At 43.0% G+C, this 15,776-nt stretch overlaps 1 protein-coding gene across 1 annotated transcript; it reads right to left on the bottom strand.

Moving 5' to 3' along the window:
- Positions 1–1,488: 1,488 nt before the first annotated feature.
- SLC13A2 (solute carrier family 13 member 2) lies at positions 1,489–13,800 on the bottom strand. Its single transcript, XM_015646230.1, has 12 exons — positions 13,681–13,800; positions 10,598–10,726; positions 10,107–10,243; positions 8,768–8,988; positions 7,715–7,892; positions 7,382–7,504; positions 6,235–6,456; positions 6,036–6,133; positions 5,354–5,475; positions 4,032–4,193; positions 3,022–3,159; positions 1,489–2,300 (listed from the first exon to the last, which is right to left on the bottom strand). The coding sequence occupies exons 1-12, from the start codon at positions 13,780–13,782 to the stop codon at positions 2,169–2,171; spliced, it is 1,764 nt and encodes a 587-aa protein (XP_015501716.1). The 5' UTR covers positions 13,783–13,800; the 3' UTR covers positions 1,489–2,168.
- Positions 13,801–15,776: the final 1,976 nt, after the last annotated feature.

Here is a 15,776-nt window from a genome sequence, read left to right as displayed (position 1 = left end):
TCTCTTCTCTTCTCTCTCCTACAGATTTTCACTCCTATTTTTTTCAGGAATTTGGTCATTTTTACACCCTCTGAGTAACTTCCACTGCAGATATTCCCTGCTAAATCATGTACTCACCCATGTTAATGAACGTGGAACACCCAGCATTAATGCATTGGCCCCATGACACTTTGCTACTTGATGTCTCTCTCCTTTCTTCTTGAGATTGGCATAAAGATTGCACCTGTGCTCCTGCAGCTACTTTATGCACACCACAGCCTCTGAATAATGTAGACTAATAGAAAAGACTTCAAAGAACCATAACACAGTTTTAAAATGGCTGGAAGGAGAGGCTGACGGGAAATGTTATAAGAATTCCACCTTTCCTGCTTAGCTAAGCAGTAATTTAGCAGGACAGGTAAAGTCTGCGCGAGTATTTCAAAGAAAACAAAAAGCAAACAAAAGCAGAACACACTGCCCTGATGCTGGAGACAAAGGGAGGGAGAAGGGAGAGGCTCTCAGTAAATCATCTGCTCCAGTTTGTCATTTTTAAGTCTTCAGACAGAGGGTGAGCAGGGTAATGAAAATATTTAAAGAGATTTGGGTGTTATTTGATAGAGGGAGACACAAGGGGAGAGTGGTGCAGCAGTGACCTGAGCAAGTCATTAAGTGATTGAAATCTGTTACCCAGGAGCTCATTAGCAACAGAGAATAAATGCCTTTCCTTCTGGAGCTGTGGGTATTCTGCTGGATATCTATCTCACATCAAATTAAAACTGTCAAAGCCACAGCAGGATTAACACCAGGCTGCTCTTTCCAAGACAGTGATTTCCACAGACACTGGAACCATCAGTGCTGAGGGATCAGTGACCAGCAGACACCAGAATTATCTGGATATTTGGAGCTGGAAAAAAATGCTGCAAGTCAGTGAATTCAGACATTTTATGAATCAAAATTGCATTGCATAGGATAAAGAAAAAAAGAAAGATTTTAGGGAGAATATTCTTTTAGAGTGAAATCCAGTCATTTTCTCATGGAACCAGTGTGGAGATCCCATCAGAGTGGATTTCAGAAATGCACTTTGTGTTTAAGCAGGGAACAGCAGAACAGAGGTTTCAGAGCAAACCTCAGGGGCACACATTGAATAACTGCTCATAACCTCATTTATGGCAGCAAGAGGTTGTTTTGGCAGAGTGCCCTTGGATATTTGTCAGTTTGGTCATTGGGAATTTATCTGCTCCTGAAAGTCAGCTCCAGCAGAATAGGGATTAGATATGGAACAGGATTACATAATAGGCTTTCAACAAGGACAATCTTGGGCTGGACATTCCAAGATATTTGGCTTGGTAATAATAACAACGTAATTACGACTTTAAAGATAAGAGAAAACCAACCATGCTGATTTCTGTGCCTATTTAAAGATATTGTAAGTGAGCACATGGACAAACAGTTGATACCTGGAAAACAAAAGCAGTGATTTATAATAAAATAAACTGTAGAACACAGGGCTACATTTAAAAAAAATAAATCTTTAATGCAATCATGTATATTTTAGGACATAGAGATTCTCTCCTTTTCAGGGAAAGGTCTTATTATGAACTTGCAGGCTGCAATCTGACATAAATAACACTGGGGTGGATGTTCTGGAAGAAAAATAATCTTTTACATGCCTAACATTGGGACTGAAAATAAATATATTTCAAAATAGGATGGGCTGACAGTGATTTTTCAGTGATCACAGCTTGCTGTCAGTGCCCACAGTACATAACAATCATGTACACCTTGCACTTTTACACATGGACAGGTGGAGAGATGTGACAGCACAGATCTGTGCATGAAATCAGGAACTCAGAGTCTCTCTCCTTCCTTTGCTGCATTCACACCTCTCTTTTTGTTTTAACTTGCTGCAGATTTCAGACTTGCTGGAAAAGCACTGGGGGCAAACACCCCTGCAGAGGCAGAAAATCTAAAGGTGGGAGGGCTGGGAAGCCAGAATCCACCTCGTCCTCCTGCTGGGGTGACAAACCCGAGCAGCAGCCGGGCAATATCACTGCTGTTATCAACAGGAGGATTTCACCTGTCCTTTTCCACACAACAGGATTTTCTCTAAACCTCTGCCTCTGGGGGTGACAGTCCTGCTGTCCTTGCAGCTCTGGCAGGAGCAGCCGTGGTTCTGCCTCCTCCCCTCGTCACAGACAGGTCCCGCTCTTGTTTGCCCACGATGGGAAGGTTTGCAGCTGGAACAAGGATGAAGCCCAGGTGTTGATGGCCAGAGTGATGGTCAGAACTCCCAGAATGTTGAGTACAAACCCAGCTTTGGCCTAGAATTATAAAAGAGAAGCCTTGTTAGCAGCCCTGAGCACTTTTTTCCTTCCTTGATGGTTGGGATGGGTTGCATGGTTTGATTTTCTCTTTGGAGGTTTTTTCACACCTCCACAAATTACATTTGTTTTTCCTCACAAACATCATTTGCATAAAGCAAAAGGTTTCCATTGGATAAAACTCTTAAAACTACAAGTCCCAAAATCCCTTTAATCCACGTCTCTTCTGAGCTGGTATTTCTCTCTGACTTACTTTGGGTTTCTTCTTGGATCAATGATAAGTTAGGGAAGTTATCAAGAGACGTGGCACCGATGTCCTTGTGTCTTTAGTGATTTCTGGAGGTGTCAGGGCACCCAGTGAGATGTGCCAGGCTGTTCCCTGTCCCTGCAGAAGGACTGCCCAGGTGACAGGGCTCTTTGACACCCTCATGCTCTATATTTGGATTTTTCAAGCACTTAGACATTCCCAGCTCTTATTATAAAATCTTCAAAAAGCCCTGGCTGTTCTTTAAAAGCTCATTAGCACCTTTATAAGATTCTCAGAGTGTATTAGAGACAGTGTGACTTTACACACACACACATCTCCTTTCCACTTGACATAATCTGGGCACCACGACTTTTCTAATGCTGCCCCAAGAAGAACCAGCATTGGGAAAAGGAAAGATCAAACCTAGGGGTGAAAATTTTGGAAGGAAAACGTTGTTTGGTTAATTTTCCTCACCATATCAATAACCCTGAGCTGTCCATAGGAAAAGACAATGGCATTGGGAGGAGTTGCCACGGGGAGCATGAAGGCCAGCGATGCAGAGAGTGTGCAGGGCAGCATGACATAGAGAGGGTTGAGGCAAATTGCTTCAGCCTGTGCACAAAAAAGAGAGCAGAGATGATGGTTTTGATACCCAGAAATGCACAGAAACCTTCTGGAAGAAATCTGATTGTATTTGTCCACGTCAGAAGCCTCATTCTTCTTCAGACACTACAGCCACTCATATTTTGGCGCTGCTTTAGACACTTCCAGCATCTTTATGCAGCAAATGCAAGAATTGATTTTGTGGTCAGGGCTTTGTGTTGTTATAAATGGATAAATAATGCTTATATTCAGCTCTAAACTCTGGCTCAAATTGGTTAAGAACAAAATTAAATCATCAGGGGAGGCAGGTGAAGCTCTGAAGGTGAGAGCTTTGGCTTAGGGGTTGGCTGGAGTCTGTACAAAAAGATGCAAAAAGATTTTGGAGGAGCTCATTCCAGTTTCTACCTGAAACCAGGTTTGCAGAACTCTGCCTGCCCCAGCGACAGGAATCTCCTGTGGAAATGCAGAAGTCTGAATTAGGTCATGCTATCACCTTCAGAGGCTTCTGGAAGGCCAGTGGTGGGGGTGAAATGGGTGAAATGCAGTCATGGAATGTTGCAGGCAAGGAAATTCTGCTGCTGGTGCTGTCCCCGTGCAGAACAAATTGGAAAAAACAAGTACAGCTGGCAGTGACCTCATGTTTAGGCCAGAAGGCAAAGTCTTCATATGCCAATGAATTTAATCCCTTGCTTTTCACCAACAATGATTTCAGAAAGGTTGAGCTAAGCACGGTGTGTGTTCACATATGCACACTCAGATTTTTGTTCTAAGTCCTGATGGGGTACAGGAAGCAGCGCTTGGCTTTGCCAGCCAGTTAATTTTGACAGCTGAGGAGCTGAAGAATGTCCTTATAAAGAGTATTTTTCGAGGCTGGGGCTCACCATTGAAGCCAGAATGGGGAGGAAGAGGGTGGTGGTGGCCACGTTGCTGGTGCACTCGGTGAAGGTGGCGATGAGGAGGCACAGCAGGAAGGCGATGGCTGGGTGAGGGATGCTCTGCAGAGGCGTCAGCTGCGAGCCCAACCACTCAGACAGACCAGATTCCTGCAACACAGCAAAGAGGGTGCCAGGCTGGGCAGGGAAGAGCCACATCAGTGCCCTGGTGGAGCTCTCATTCCCTCCCTTCTCAGAGCAGTGCTCAGCAGACTGCTGAAAAACACATTGGATTGTTCAGCAGGTTAAACAACAACAACAAAACCCCATTATTTCCCATCCAAGGAACTGGAAAGTAGGAGATCCTGCATTTATAGTGCATTATTGACAGCAAATAATTATTTCTCTCTTCAGATCATTACTTGTACGTGATCAATATTTGAAGCACATTTTTTTTAATGTAAGCAAAGGTATTTGAATTAATTTCCTAAAATATTTATATATATATATTTTATCACATGCTGTAGTGATTTAATGTAATTTCATCACACTGCCTCAGATCTTAATAACTGTCTGAAGCTTTTCACACCCTTCATCCTTGTCAGTCACTGGGAAGGAGCAGCATCCACTCTGTCATTCTGGGCTTTCTGCAGCAGCTTTTATGTGTTTGATTATTTATTCTAGGATAAATTAAAATATTTTTAATTATTAATATAATTAAATTAAATATTTCCTTTTCCAAACACGTGCTTTTCCATTTTAATTTTGATCTTTGAATTCTAAGCTAGTACTTCTAGGTGCTTGAAGCCTTTTAGAATTTCTTTATTGTGTATAGATTTAATAAATGGATTGTCTGTTCCATCACTCAGATCATTACTGAAAAATAATGTGTAGCACTGGGCTAACTCCTGCAGATGTTTTTTTCCTGCTCCTGAAGTTTCTCTAGCAAGCTCTACATTTCTCTTTTAACAGTTTAATTTAAATCCTATTTCCATAAATCCTTGGTTTGAAATACTTTGAGGACCCCTCCTGGGTAAATCATCTCATGGTGGCCTCATCAATTACATTTTATTTAAACCTTTAACGTGTTGGGGCAGTTTCTTAATCAACCACTTTTCTGGAAACACAATTAACTGTGCTGCCCTGATTGGCGGTGCCATCCACGGGGAACAACCAGGATTTGTCCTGATCCCAGCATTCCAAGGATGGTCCCATCTCCAGGAGCTGGGCAAAGGAGCATTTGATGCTCCCAGTGTGCCCTCTTGTGTCCTGGGACAGCAGAAAGAGCAAAGAAAGCTCGCAGGAGGACACAAAAAGCTGAGGAATGTTACCTCGCTGCCTTTGGCCAAGGCAAAGCCTCCTCCCAGCAGGAACACGATGTTCCACGGCATCTTCTCCTGAACTGTTCTCCAGTCCAGCAGGGCTGGAGGTGCCCGGAACTTTGCTCTGCCCTCTGGAACCCAAAAGAGATTTGGTGCAGCTGTGTTAGACTCTCCAAAGAAAGGAGAACTTCTTTGGTGGGAGGTGAGTTTGGTCTGAGTGTCGGGAATCCCTGCTGTCAGCAAACTCTGGAATGATCTCCTGAAGCAAATGCTGGGAGCACCACCAACAAAGGTTTTAAAACTTGACTTGCAAAAGCTCTAATGAATGATCTGTAGCTGCTCCAAGAAGCTCAGCAGGAGGCAAAGAAGGGTGAGTTAAAGGTGTGGCAACAGCTCTGTGTGTTTCTCTTCAGTCCTGTATTCCCTCCTGAAGATTCCAGCTCAGAATCCTTTACAAATGTGTATAACAGGAGCAGGAACACTGATAATTAGGATAAGAGTTTCCTAATTAGTTAAATGATGAGAAACAGAGAATTTCGTGCAATGTGTGCTTTTCCAAACCCAAAGCACACAGCTAGAAGAGCAGCTTGAATTGTTATTAAATATTTGAAGTTTCCTTTGTAAACTAAAAATGTGAAAATTTTCCATGTACCTATTCAGACTGCCCATTTCTGGTGCTTCAGGGACTCACCTGTTTGCTCTTCATCTTTGTCCTGGTGGGAAAAGCCAGAAGGGAGGATGAAGAGCAAAATGGAAATGAAGAGGGAGACTGTGGCATCGGTGACATAGCTGCAATAGAGCAGTCAGGTGTTTATTCACATGTGTTTTCAGCTGGGTAAAATCCAGCCAACTCCATTTTTATTCAAAGTGAGGAGGAGAAGCAGCACTACCTTGTGTTATCTTTGTTGAAGAGCACGGTTGCCCAGCCTGGGATGAATCCAGGTTCTCTTGTAAACCACAGCAGCACCAGGAGAACAAAGAGGATTGAAACTTCTATTTCTGCAAATTTCATTTTGCCCAGTTTCTTGCTCTCTTCCTTGATGGTTTCATAGGCCTGTTTCTCCTTAGCCTTGGCAGCAGGACTGGCACCACAACCAAAATTCTTCTTAAAACTGGAAGAAAACGGATGAGAAATGTCAGAGAAATTCAAGAGTTAAAAATCTAAATTTTGTACTCAATCATCATGCCTTTCTATGTATTTACATATGAATATTGAAATTAAATATATTATAATCTGCAACCATGGTGAGTAGGAGCTGCATGTCTTGGCAAGATGACGAGGAAAAAGCTTCCTGCCCATAAAAGCTCATTATTTAAATGTAAAGAAGTGAGATATCTGGGCACAGGAGGAAAAAAAATTACAGAATCACATAATGGTTTGTGTTGGAAGAGACCCTAAATTCCATTTCATTCCAATTTCCTGCCATGGGCAGGGACACCTTCCACTAGACTGGGACAATGTTAATGTGATTGACAAGGCTGCTTGATCACTGGGAAGAGCTTTTTAAATTGATAATGAGAATTTGAAAGGAGGAATTTGAAGGCAAAAATACCATTTCAGGTGTAACAGCACCTGAAACCAGTAACTCTTTCCATGTAAAATGAGGGAAGTTGGGATAATACAAACGTGATAAACTGAGAATTAAACAGGCAGGCAATGCAAACTGGTGGTGTTGGGTGATCTGCACCAGAACCAGCACAGAACTAATCTAGGTCTGGAGCAGCCCTGGTCACAAAGGCATTTACCAGCTCTCTGTAGAAATCGATTTCCTGCTCTGGAGCACAGCAGGACACGACAGCAATGCTGCAGAACAGGTCATGTGCACTCAGAGCTCCCTGTTTTCATTTACAGAGTACATTTAAATAGGGTTTGATCTGATCCCTCGAAGAAAAACTCGCAGAATTTTAACAGGCACTGAGTGTTCTGTTCTGGTCTCTGGTGTGGCAGGGCTTTGTCACCTCCTGTGTGATTTTCCTCATCAATAAAAGGGTTCCTGGTGTTGGACCAGCCCTTGATCAGTTCTCAGGGGAACTCACTTGAAGCCCAAGTACAGGATCTGCAGCCAAATCCACGCCAAAATCAGCAGCACCACCATGGTGGGGAAGGCAAAGGAGAACCAGGAGGCAAAGTTGATGATGCCACCATTGTCTTCAAAGAGGCTGGAAAATGCAGGTGGCTGTTAACATCCAGAATTCCACATTCTCTTTTGTCCTCCATTAATGAGTCAGCAAAGGGGAGGTTCAGTGGGGTCCTTAAGGAAAAGCAGCTCCCAGGAAAGGGACCAGACTGATATTTTCCTTCTCTGAGCTGCCTGGGAGTCAGCTGCAGCTCAGTGCTGCACTTTTGGGGGGATGTAATCCCAGACTTACTCATTAACTTGTCCTTGCAGCACGAGGTTTGGTGTTGTCCCAGTCAGAGTGGCGATCCCTCCAATGCTGGATGAGTAACAAATGCAGAGGGACATTCCCTTGGAGAGATTCAAATGTTTCTTCTCAATCTCTTCATTTCTCTTACTCTCTTCCTCCACTGTCAGGACATGAGAATTACCTAGATGCCAAGGAACAAAAGAGATGCAGGAGGATATTGGACAGGAAAAGGCTTTGGGCCTGCATTATTTAATATTTCAAGGCTAGAACACAATGGATTCAAAGCTGAAGGAACCCAGAGTTCTTCATTTTAAGGCTGGCATTGTTAATTTTTTTATTTTCTGCCCATTTTCCCTGGTTGTCTTGACACAGAACAGTTTTTCAGAGGGGAATTTGAAATGTGTGATAAAGTTTGAACCCACTGCTGACACTTCCTTGTGAATGAGGGCGATGTCTGAACAGGGGGGTGAGGCAAGAATTCAGGGAATTATAGCAGGGTTGGAGGAGCTGGGCTGAAGGGAACTTTTCCTGTGTGCTGGCACTGAGGTTCATGTTCAAAAACACTGGAATCACCTCAAAAATGGGGAGAAGGGCAAGACAGCTGGTAAAGAGATATTGTTGCTTGATTGTGTACCTTTAGATTGGAACAATCATTTTAATCCCTAACCTTCCAGCTGGAAATGGGCCAGAAATCTTCCCTTGGGAATTCCCTGGTATAAGTTACACAGTAGATAATAATTGAACAGACATAAATATGCAGGGAGATAGGAAGCCTGATGTAAAGTCTTCCCCTGGAAATTGGAGAATTTGTACTTTTTGTCTTTTTATTGAGTAGTTATAACCTCTTTGTATTTTTGATTTAGCTTCAGCCAAGTCAGTAGCTCACTGTAGTTCTGTCTGGTTCTTGGAAGAGCCTCAGCAGTGCTGTGTGGTGCAGTCAGGATGATTTGGGCACAACCTTCTTTTAGAATTTTAACAAAAGAATTGCTATGACAGAAGAAAGCACCAGGTCATCCTCCATCAGCCTGAAGAGAAAACCACCCACAACCCATTCACCTTTTTCCTCTGGTTCTTTGAAGCTCTCAGGTGACTTCTCCTGCAGCTCAAAGGCTTTGTTGGTGTGCTCAGACCCTTGGCCAGTGGTGCCAGACTCAATTTCTGACTTGTGCAGCTGCTCCATCACTGCCTGTGCTATGGGGACCATCATGGCAGTGGTGGCTGTGTTGCTGATCCACATGGACAGGAAGGCTGTCACGACCATGAAACCCATCAGGAGCCTGAAATAAGAAGGTTTGGAAAAGCTGGATCAGAACTCAGCCCTGCAATGCTCTTTATTTTTTGTTACAAAGAGTCAGCTGCTAATGCTGGGTTTGGAAAATGCTCAGCAATCCCCACCCAGCACTTCCTCCTGCCCTGGTCTGTTTTGTGAGAGACATAGTTAAGATTTAAGATAATTTTTCTTTTTCAACCAATTTTTTGACATTCTTATGGCAAAAAAAGTGGAATGTGGTAGCTTGGAACAAGAAGTTTATCCAGTCACATCCTGCTTGTTCCACATCCTTCTGGAGAAGACGTTTCTCAATGACACATGTTAATGCATTATAATATATTTTGAAGGGGAATTGCAAGCTGAATTTGATCCCAAATGGCAATCAGTTTAAGCCATAGGGAAGATGATATCTTTTTTTTTTTTACTTGTTATTTTATCCCACCTCTATTATTTACAATCCTCTTCTTTCTCATCTAAAATTCTAATCCTCGTTTCAGTATTACTCTGTTATTTGTCTCAAAATTATTCTTTAGATGAGATGTAGATTATATATCAGATGAAAAGGGGTTTATCTTGTATGCATTTTTATTCTATCACTTTGTAATTTCCTACAGCATTCCCTCTTCTTATGAGCTGAAACAGATTAAACAGGGTGATGTAGCCTGTGCAAGGCTTAAAGTTCTAGTCTGGAAAACATTTGTTGTTTTCCAAACAAGCACCCCTGTATTTCCTCTTCTCTTTTCAGTCATCAGCAGACAGTGTCCATGTTTTCTGTATTCCAGCTGAGGTTTTTCCTGACTGCCCAAAGCTGTGCTCCAGGCCCAGCCTGGCAGCAGCCTTCTTTTTTCCAGCATTGACTCTCTTGTTGCTATTTCTCCACCTAAAACCCTTTTGGAATAAAAAAAACCAAAAACAAAACTAAAAACCCCACCACCCAAACCCCAAGCAGACACACCAGGAGTGTAACACCTCAAAGGATCCCCACTTGCAGGGTTTGCTCAGGCACTAACTCACTTGGGCTGTAGGAAAGCATTTGTAGGGCAAGATTTGTGGATTTCCATCAGAAATGGGGATCTAACTCCATAAAATCCTTTATCCCACAGCATTTGCAGCAGTGTAACTCACAGGGCTGGCCTGACACCTGTGATGAGCAGGACCCTCAGAGCCACTCGCTTGTGCAGGTTCCAGTTCTCGATGGCAATGGCCATCATCAGCCCCCCCAGGAACAGCATGTTGGTGTCCTTCAGGTACTCCCGACACACCTGGGAGCGGGGAGAACGGAGAGGGAAGAGTCACAGGAGAGAGGGAGCATTTTCTGAGGGAGTTTGTTCCAAAGGCATCAGCAGGGAGTAACTCTGGGTTGCGTCTGGACGGGGAATTTGCTTTGATTTCAGATTAGCGGCTCCACCCAGAGCTCACTCTGGGCTCGTGCAAGGTCTAGTCCATGGAGATGACAGAGAACAGTGAAAGGAATAATGAAATTTAAGTAAAATAAAATAATAATGATATCAATCATATAAATATAGTGATTATGATGATGATGATAATATAATGCTGGGGAATAATCCCAGAGTAAAAGCAGCTGATTGATTAAAACATGGAGTGAGAACTCTTACTGTTGTTGAATCCATGATATTCATTAATGGGAACAGCAGGACTGGCAGGAGAGCTGTGACAGCCAAAGGCAAGGCTTCTGTGCACCAGAAAAGTGCCATCACTATGATCACATAGCCACACAGTGCCTCCTGCCAGGGGAAGGGGACACGCAGTCAGAACATGAACATCGAACCTGGGGCTTTTCCAGAAGCCAAGGCCCCATAATTACATTCACTGCCTGATAAAGGGATTAGAGAAAAGGTTATTTCCCGTGCTGCTCTCCCATCTGGCCTCTGACCTATGCAGATCCTAATCAAATGACAAACTGTGCAGCAATCTCCTCAGGACTCTGAGGGGAAGATGAGGCCTTCAGCAGGGGCAGAAATAGTACCAGAGGAAAAGAAGCGCGGATGACTTTGGACCTTTCATGATAAGGGATTGGCAGTCACTAAATCAAGGCTTCTTGATTGTGCTGATGGTGTTATATTCTGTATTTATGTCCTTGAGCTGTAGAATCAGTTACTGATCCAGTCAAGGCTTCTCCACCTGTTTCCGCTTCAGGTCATGGCCCAGGTGAACCTCAGCTAATCCCAACAGCCTGGACTCCTTGTACTGGAAATACTTTTATAGCTTTTCACTGGATTTTTAGCTTAGCAGAAACTTTGAAAGGCTCACTGGCAGACTGGCTGCAGATCACTTCAGCTTCCACTGACTTGGTCTTGTTTGTTTGAGGAAAATGAGATTTCATGTCACTCTTACTCTGAGAAAACCTTGATTTAGTTCTGCTTTGGCCATTCACTCCAAATTTCATGTGAAAATGTTTAAGTCAGTCCCTGTACATGGAAAAGATTCAAAATTACTTGTCACAACAGTGGCATTAGATTGGGCTGAGGAAGAAAGTAAGAGGAGGTTTTGGTGTCTTCTGCACTTTGGAACTTGCAAAAATACTTGGAGACACCAAAGCCAAAGGAAGGGAACCATGGATGTGTGGTCTGGGGTAAAGGATGTCCACTAAAATGGTCTGGGCAGTATGAATGACATTAAGTGTAGTGATGAGGTGGATTACAGAAGATTAAACCAAGGAGCTGGAATAATGGGTGTCAGGATTGAATTTGGGATGTTTTGGAACACACTCAGGAATTCTGAGTGTGGTGTGGAGGTTCCAGAGCTGCTGAAGGGAAAGGGAAAGCAGGGAGCTGAGCAGCACAGAGGAGAGAAGACAGCAGTCTAGGTGAGAATTACCAAAGCAGCCAGGCTGAAGGAGTAAGTCTGAGGGATTCCCAAAGACACAAAAATATTCCTTTTTGAGCCTTATTTTTGAACGAGAGAATCAAGAACCTCAATTATTCATCCTGCTGATCACTGAGAGCAATTTGCATTTTGACAATCCTTTTTCTCCATTTTTGTTATTAAAAGACACAGACAAATGCCTTTTGAGAGACCCTAGAAGAGATTTTGGATGTGTCTTGTAGGAACAGTGCCATTGCCTTCCATCCTTCTGCAAACAGGCTCTCAGGAAAAATGGGAAAAGTGTTTTCCCAAAGTCAGCCATCCTGTAAGGACATTAGTCTGCCTTTAAGCAAGATTTTTAGCATGGTTTGCTCTCAATTATAATAGCTCAGTGTCCAGTGCTATGTCATTATAGGGCAGGTTAATAGATCAACAGAATAGAAAAAATGTGAAATTCCACCCTGTAGCTGCTGGCTCACACACTGTGTGCAGGGACACCAGCTTTTCCTGCTCAGAAGTGGCACAGTGCACAACTTTAACCCCAAAAAACCCTTCTTAAAGTTCCCTTAAGTCACAAAGGGAAAAATCCAGCGTGTTTTCAATTTTTGTCCTGTTGCTGACTGCACAGAAGGCAGAGAGAGTCATTTTCAGAGAGGAACTGAACCAAGACTGCTAAATCATTCCACAGGTAACTCCAAGGACTCACTGTATGTAACAATGCCTCCAGCAAGTGAGTTTGAACTCGTGGCCTCAGGACAAAAAAAAAGCCAACAAACCCAACTCTGTCTCCTTAGAACTTTCCTGATCCTGATCTCTTTTCACTTCAGTAACTCCTTCGCCTATGGAAAAGTTAACTAGCTAAAAAAAGGTACTTTTTATTTTTTTCCCCTCTTCCTAGCAAGCTCCTAAGTAATAATTTAAACTATTTTATTTACCCAGTGAGGGAATGAGAGGCCACACCTGACCAGCTGCCACACTCAGAGCTGTGAGGATGACAGAGCTTTGGGACAGGCAGGGAAGAGTTAGGGAGGTGGGGAATGAAGCTTGGAGAGTCTAAACTGGGAATCAGCAGGAACTGGGAGGGTGAGAGCAGAGAGAGGAGTCAGGACTTGGTGTCCAAAGAGAAGTGACAGGAGGGGCAGTTTGGGACGAGCTCTTTCGTGGTGCTGGGGCTGTAATAAGAGACCAGAGATTAGATCTTTCTGCATGGAGAGCTTGGGAGTGCAAGAAACAATGAAGAAGCAGCAGAAGGCTGGGAGTCTGTCAGCTCCCAGCTCTCTGTTTAAATGAACAATGTCCCAGAAATACCTGCCCAGATACTACAGCTCCCCAGGCAACTTTTCCTGCAGGAACCCTGAGCCTGGTGTCTTCCAGAACTTGGTGTTTTAAATTTAAAGTCCTTGTTTGGGAAGATTCTTACAGAAATATGCTAAAGCAAGACTGAAATGCATGTTATTTTCTCATATGTATCAGAATGTCTTGTCTGGCTAAAAATACCTCTTCTAAGCAACAGTGACAGCACGGAAAAAAATGAAAATATGTGGACTGAACACTGTTAGAAAATGAAAAGGAGGATTAATATTGAGCCTTAGGTCCACACCAGTAATCTTCAGCATAGAAAGTCCTTGTCTAAATCAGATGCAAAGCAAGAGTCACAAAACCTCACATCTCTGAGTGTTCCTCTAGAAGATGCAATCACAGATGCTGCTGCTCATCCATCTGTGCCCCAAAGTTTTACATCACCCCAATATGCTCAGGAAAAAAAGAAAAGAGATGTCCAAGCAGTAGATGCAGGTGCTCTGAGAAGAAACTTCTTTACACTTGAAAAGAGCAGCTCTGAGACATTTTAAACTGAACTTTAAAAATTCCTTACCTTGGTAGGCAGAACCAGAGGCAGAGGGAGAAAGACCAGGGGCACCAAGACGATGATGAGATATTTCCTGCAGGCCAGCACTGCCTGCCAGGAGAAAGCCATGGTGCTGGAGCTAGCCCAGTGCTGAACGGCCTGGAATCTGCTGCTTGGAGCCTATATAAACACCAGGGAATATTAACCATTGACCTCGGGAGATTGGGTGTTGTTTTTGGAACTGTAATCGGAGAAAGAAGGAAGAGAACAAAGAAGGGAGGAGACAGTAAAGAGTGTCAGAGCAGGAACTTTCTCAAGAGAATCTTTCGGAAAGGTGATAAATCCATTAGAGATTTAACTCCTTGTGGAGCAAGTGGGTTTTTGAAAGCATCCTGGAATGACCTACACTTTTAAAAATATAATGTTTTGGTCTCTAATAATGCTCTCTTTGAATAAATACTATTATTCCTTCTATCAAGAAAGAGAAACTGCTCCCCCCAAAACAGGTTGAAAAATTATTTCCATTTTCAAAAAATACGAGGGAACACTGAAAACAACATCTGCATCTACAATGCTCAAATACAGGGATTAGAAACACCAGAGTAAAATGTTTATGTAATGTAATCATTGTTTATGATGTTTATGCTTGTTCACTGAGAAATTCACTTTGGGGAGCAAAACCCACTGGGCAGAGCTGCTGTCACCAGGTGCCACTTCAAGTCCCCACACAGAAAGGGACTGACAGTCCTTACCTTTGGTTTTAGTGGATTGGGAAAGACTTGGCTACAAGGGATCCCTTTGCAGACACTGGGCTATTTCTTATTTTGCTTTTTTCCCCCACATTTTTGATCTGGCAGGTTTATAGGCACAGCTTTGGGAACTTGCAGGGTGTATTGGGTGGGGGAGAATTAAGAAGAAATGATGCTACAGGGAAATTACCAGTGATTCTTGTCCCAGTTGCAGGCATCTCCCAAAACACAAACTGTGAATCACTGGATTCCATGCATTTGCAGGAATAGTACAAATCATTTTAAGTCCAAAGGATATTTCTTGTTAGTGCCACGTTGATGGCTTTGTTGGATCATCCAAGTACATCCCTCAGGTAATGATGATAACATTTCCATTTTATTGGTATAAATCACCTCGGTGCTGTTTATAGCTTTCTCAAGAAGAGAGATACAAAGGGAAGCACGGTCATTAGGTCATCTGATGTCACCTCCACAAAAGCTTCTGCTGTTTCTGCCTCTCATCCCTTTTCTGCCAGGGCTTGTTTTCTCTCAAGAAAGTGCTAATGGTGGAAAATCAGCTGCCAGATTTGCAATCTGGGCTTGGGCATATTGCTCACAACAAACAGCATCACTTTTCTTGGTGCCAACCCTGAGCTTTAGCATCTCATCCTTGGTACAAAAAAACTAAGAAAGTGCTTTCAAATTAACTCTGTTCCCTCACATCTTGCATCCATTGAATGTTTAATTACTGCCTGACAAGGTGTAGTGGTAAAAGCAGCCAACAGCAAGGTCATTTTTCTGCTTTTTACTCTTATGCCCTAAGGTTGCAATGGAAATCTGAAAGAACAGCTCGTTCTTAAATCTCTGCAAGACAAAGGTTGGCCTCCAGCTGAAGCCCCGTTTATGGAGTGAAAATACCAATGGTGGAAGGGTCTCAGCTGAAGAATTGTGCCTGTTCTTTAAAAGTGTCACCTCCAAAGAGATGGCTGCCACTGTCATGTGAGTCACAATACTCTCAAAGATGGTAAAAATGAGTTCTAGAAGTGCTTAACTACAAAATGAGTGGTTTATGTCTTGTTCAAGCTTTTCCTGTGGCCTGTGAGCACCTTGGTGCCACCAGAGGAGTGATGCCAATTTACATTAGTTTGGAACTGCTCCAGTTTATATAAATGGGTTAATCTAATACTCTGGATTATGTGCTTTGAATTTAAAGGACAACTTGGTCTTTGCTTCCTGATCTGCTCTTCGAGGCAGGCAAACCTCACAGGAGACCAAACAGCACAGCCAAAACCTTCTTTTTTAAATGAGTTTATGAGTTATTTTATAAATAAAGTCCTTTATAAAAGGAAGTATTTTCTAACATGCTACGAAGTAGAAGTGAGCATGTATTGCTAA

The sequence above is a fragment of the Parus major genome, chromosome 19, assembly GCF_001522545.3.
Source record: "Parus major isolate Abel chromosome 19, Parus_major1.1, whole genome shotgun sequence".
Taxonomy (NCBI): domain Eukaryota; kingdom Metazoa; phylum Chordata; class Aves; order Passeriformes; family Paridae; genus Parus; species Parus major.
This window is presented reverse-complemented; position numbering and strand designations above follow the sequence as displayed.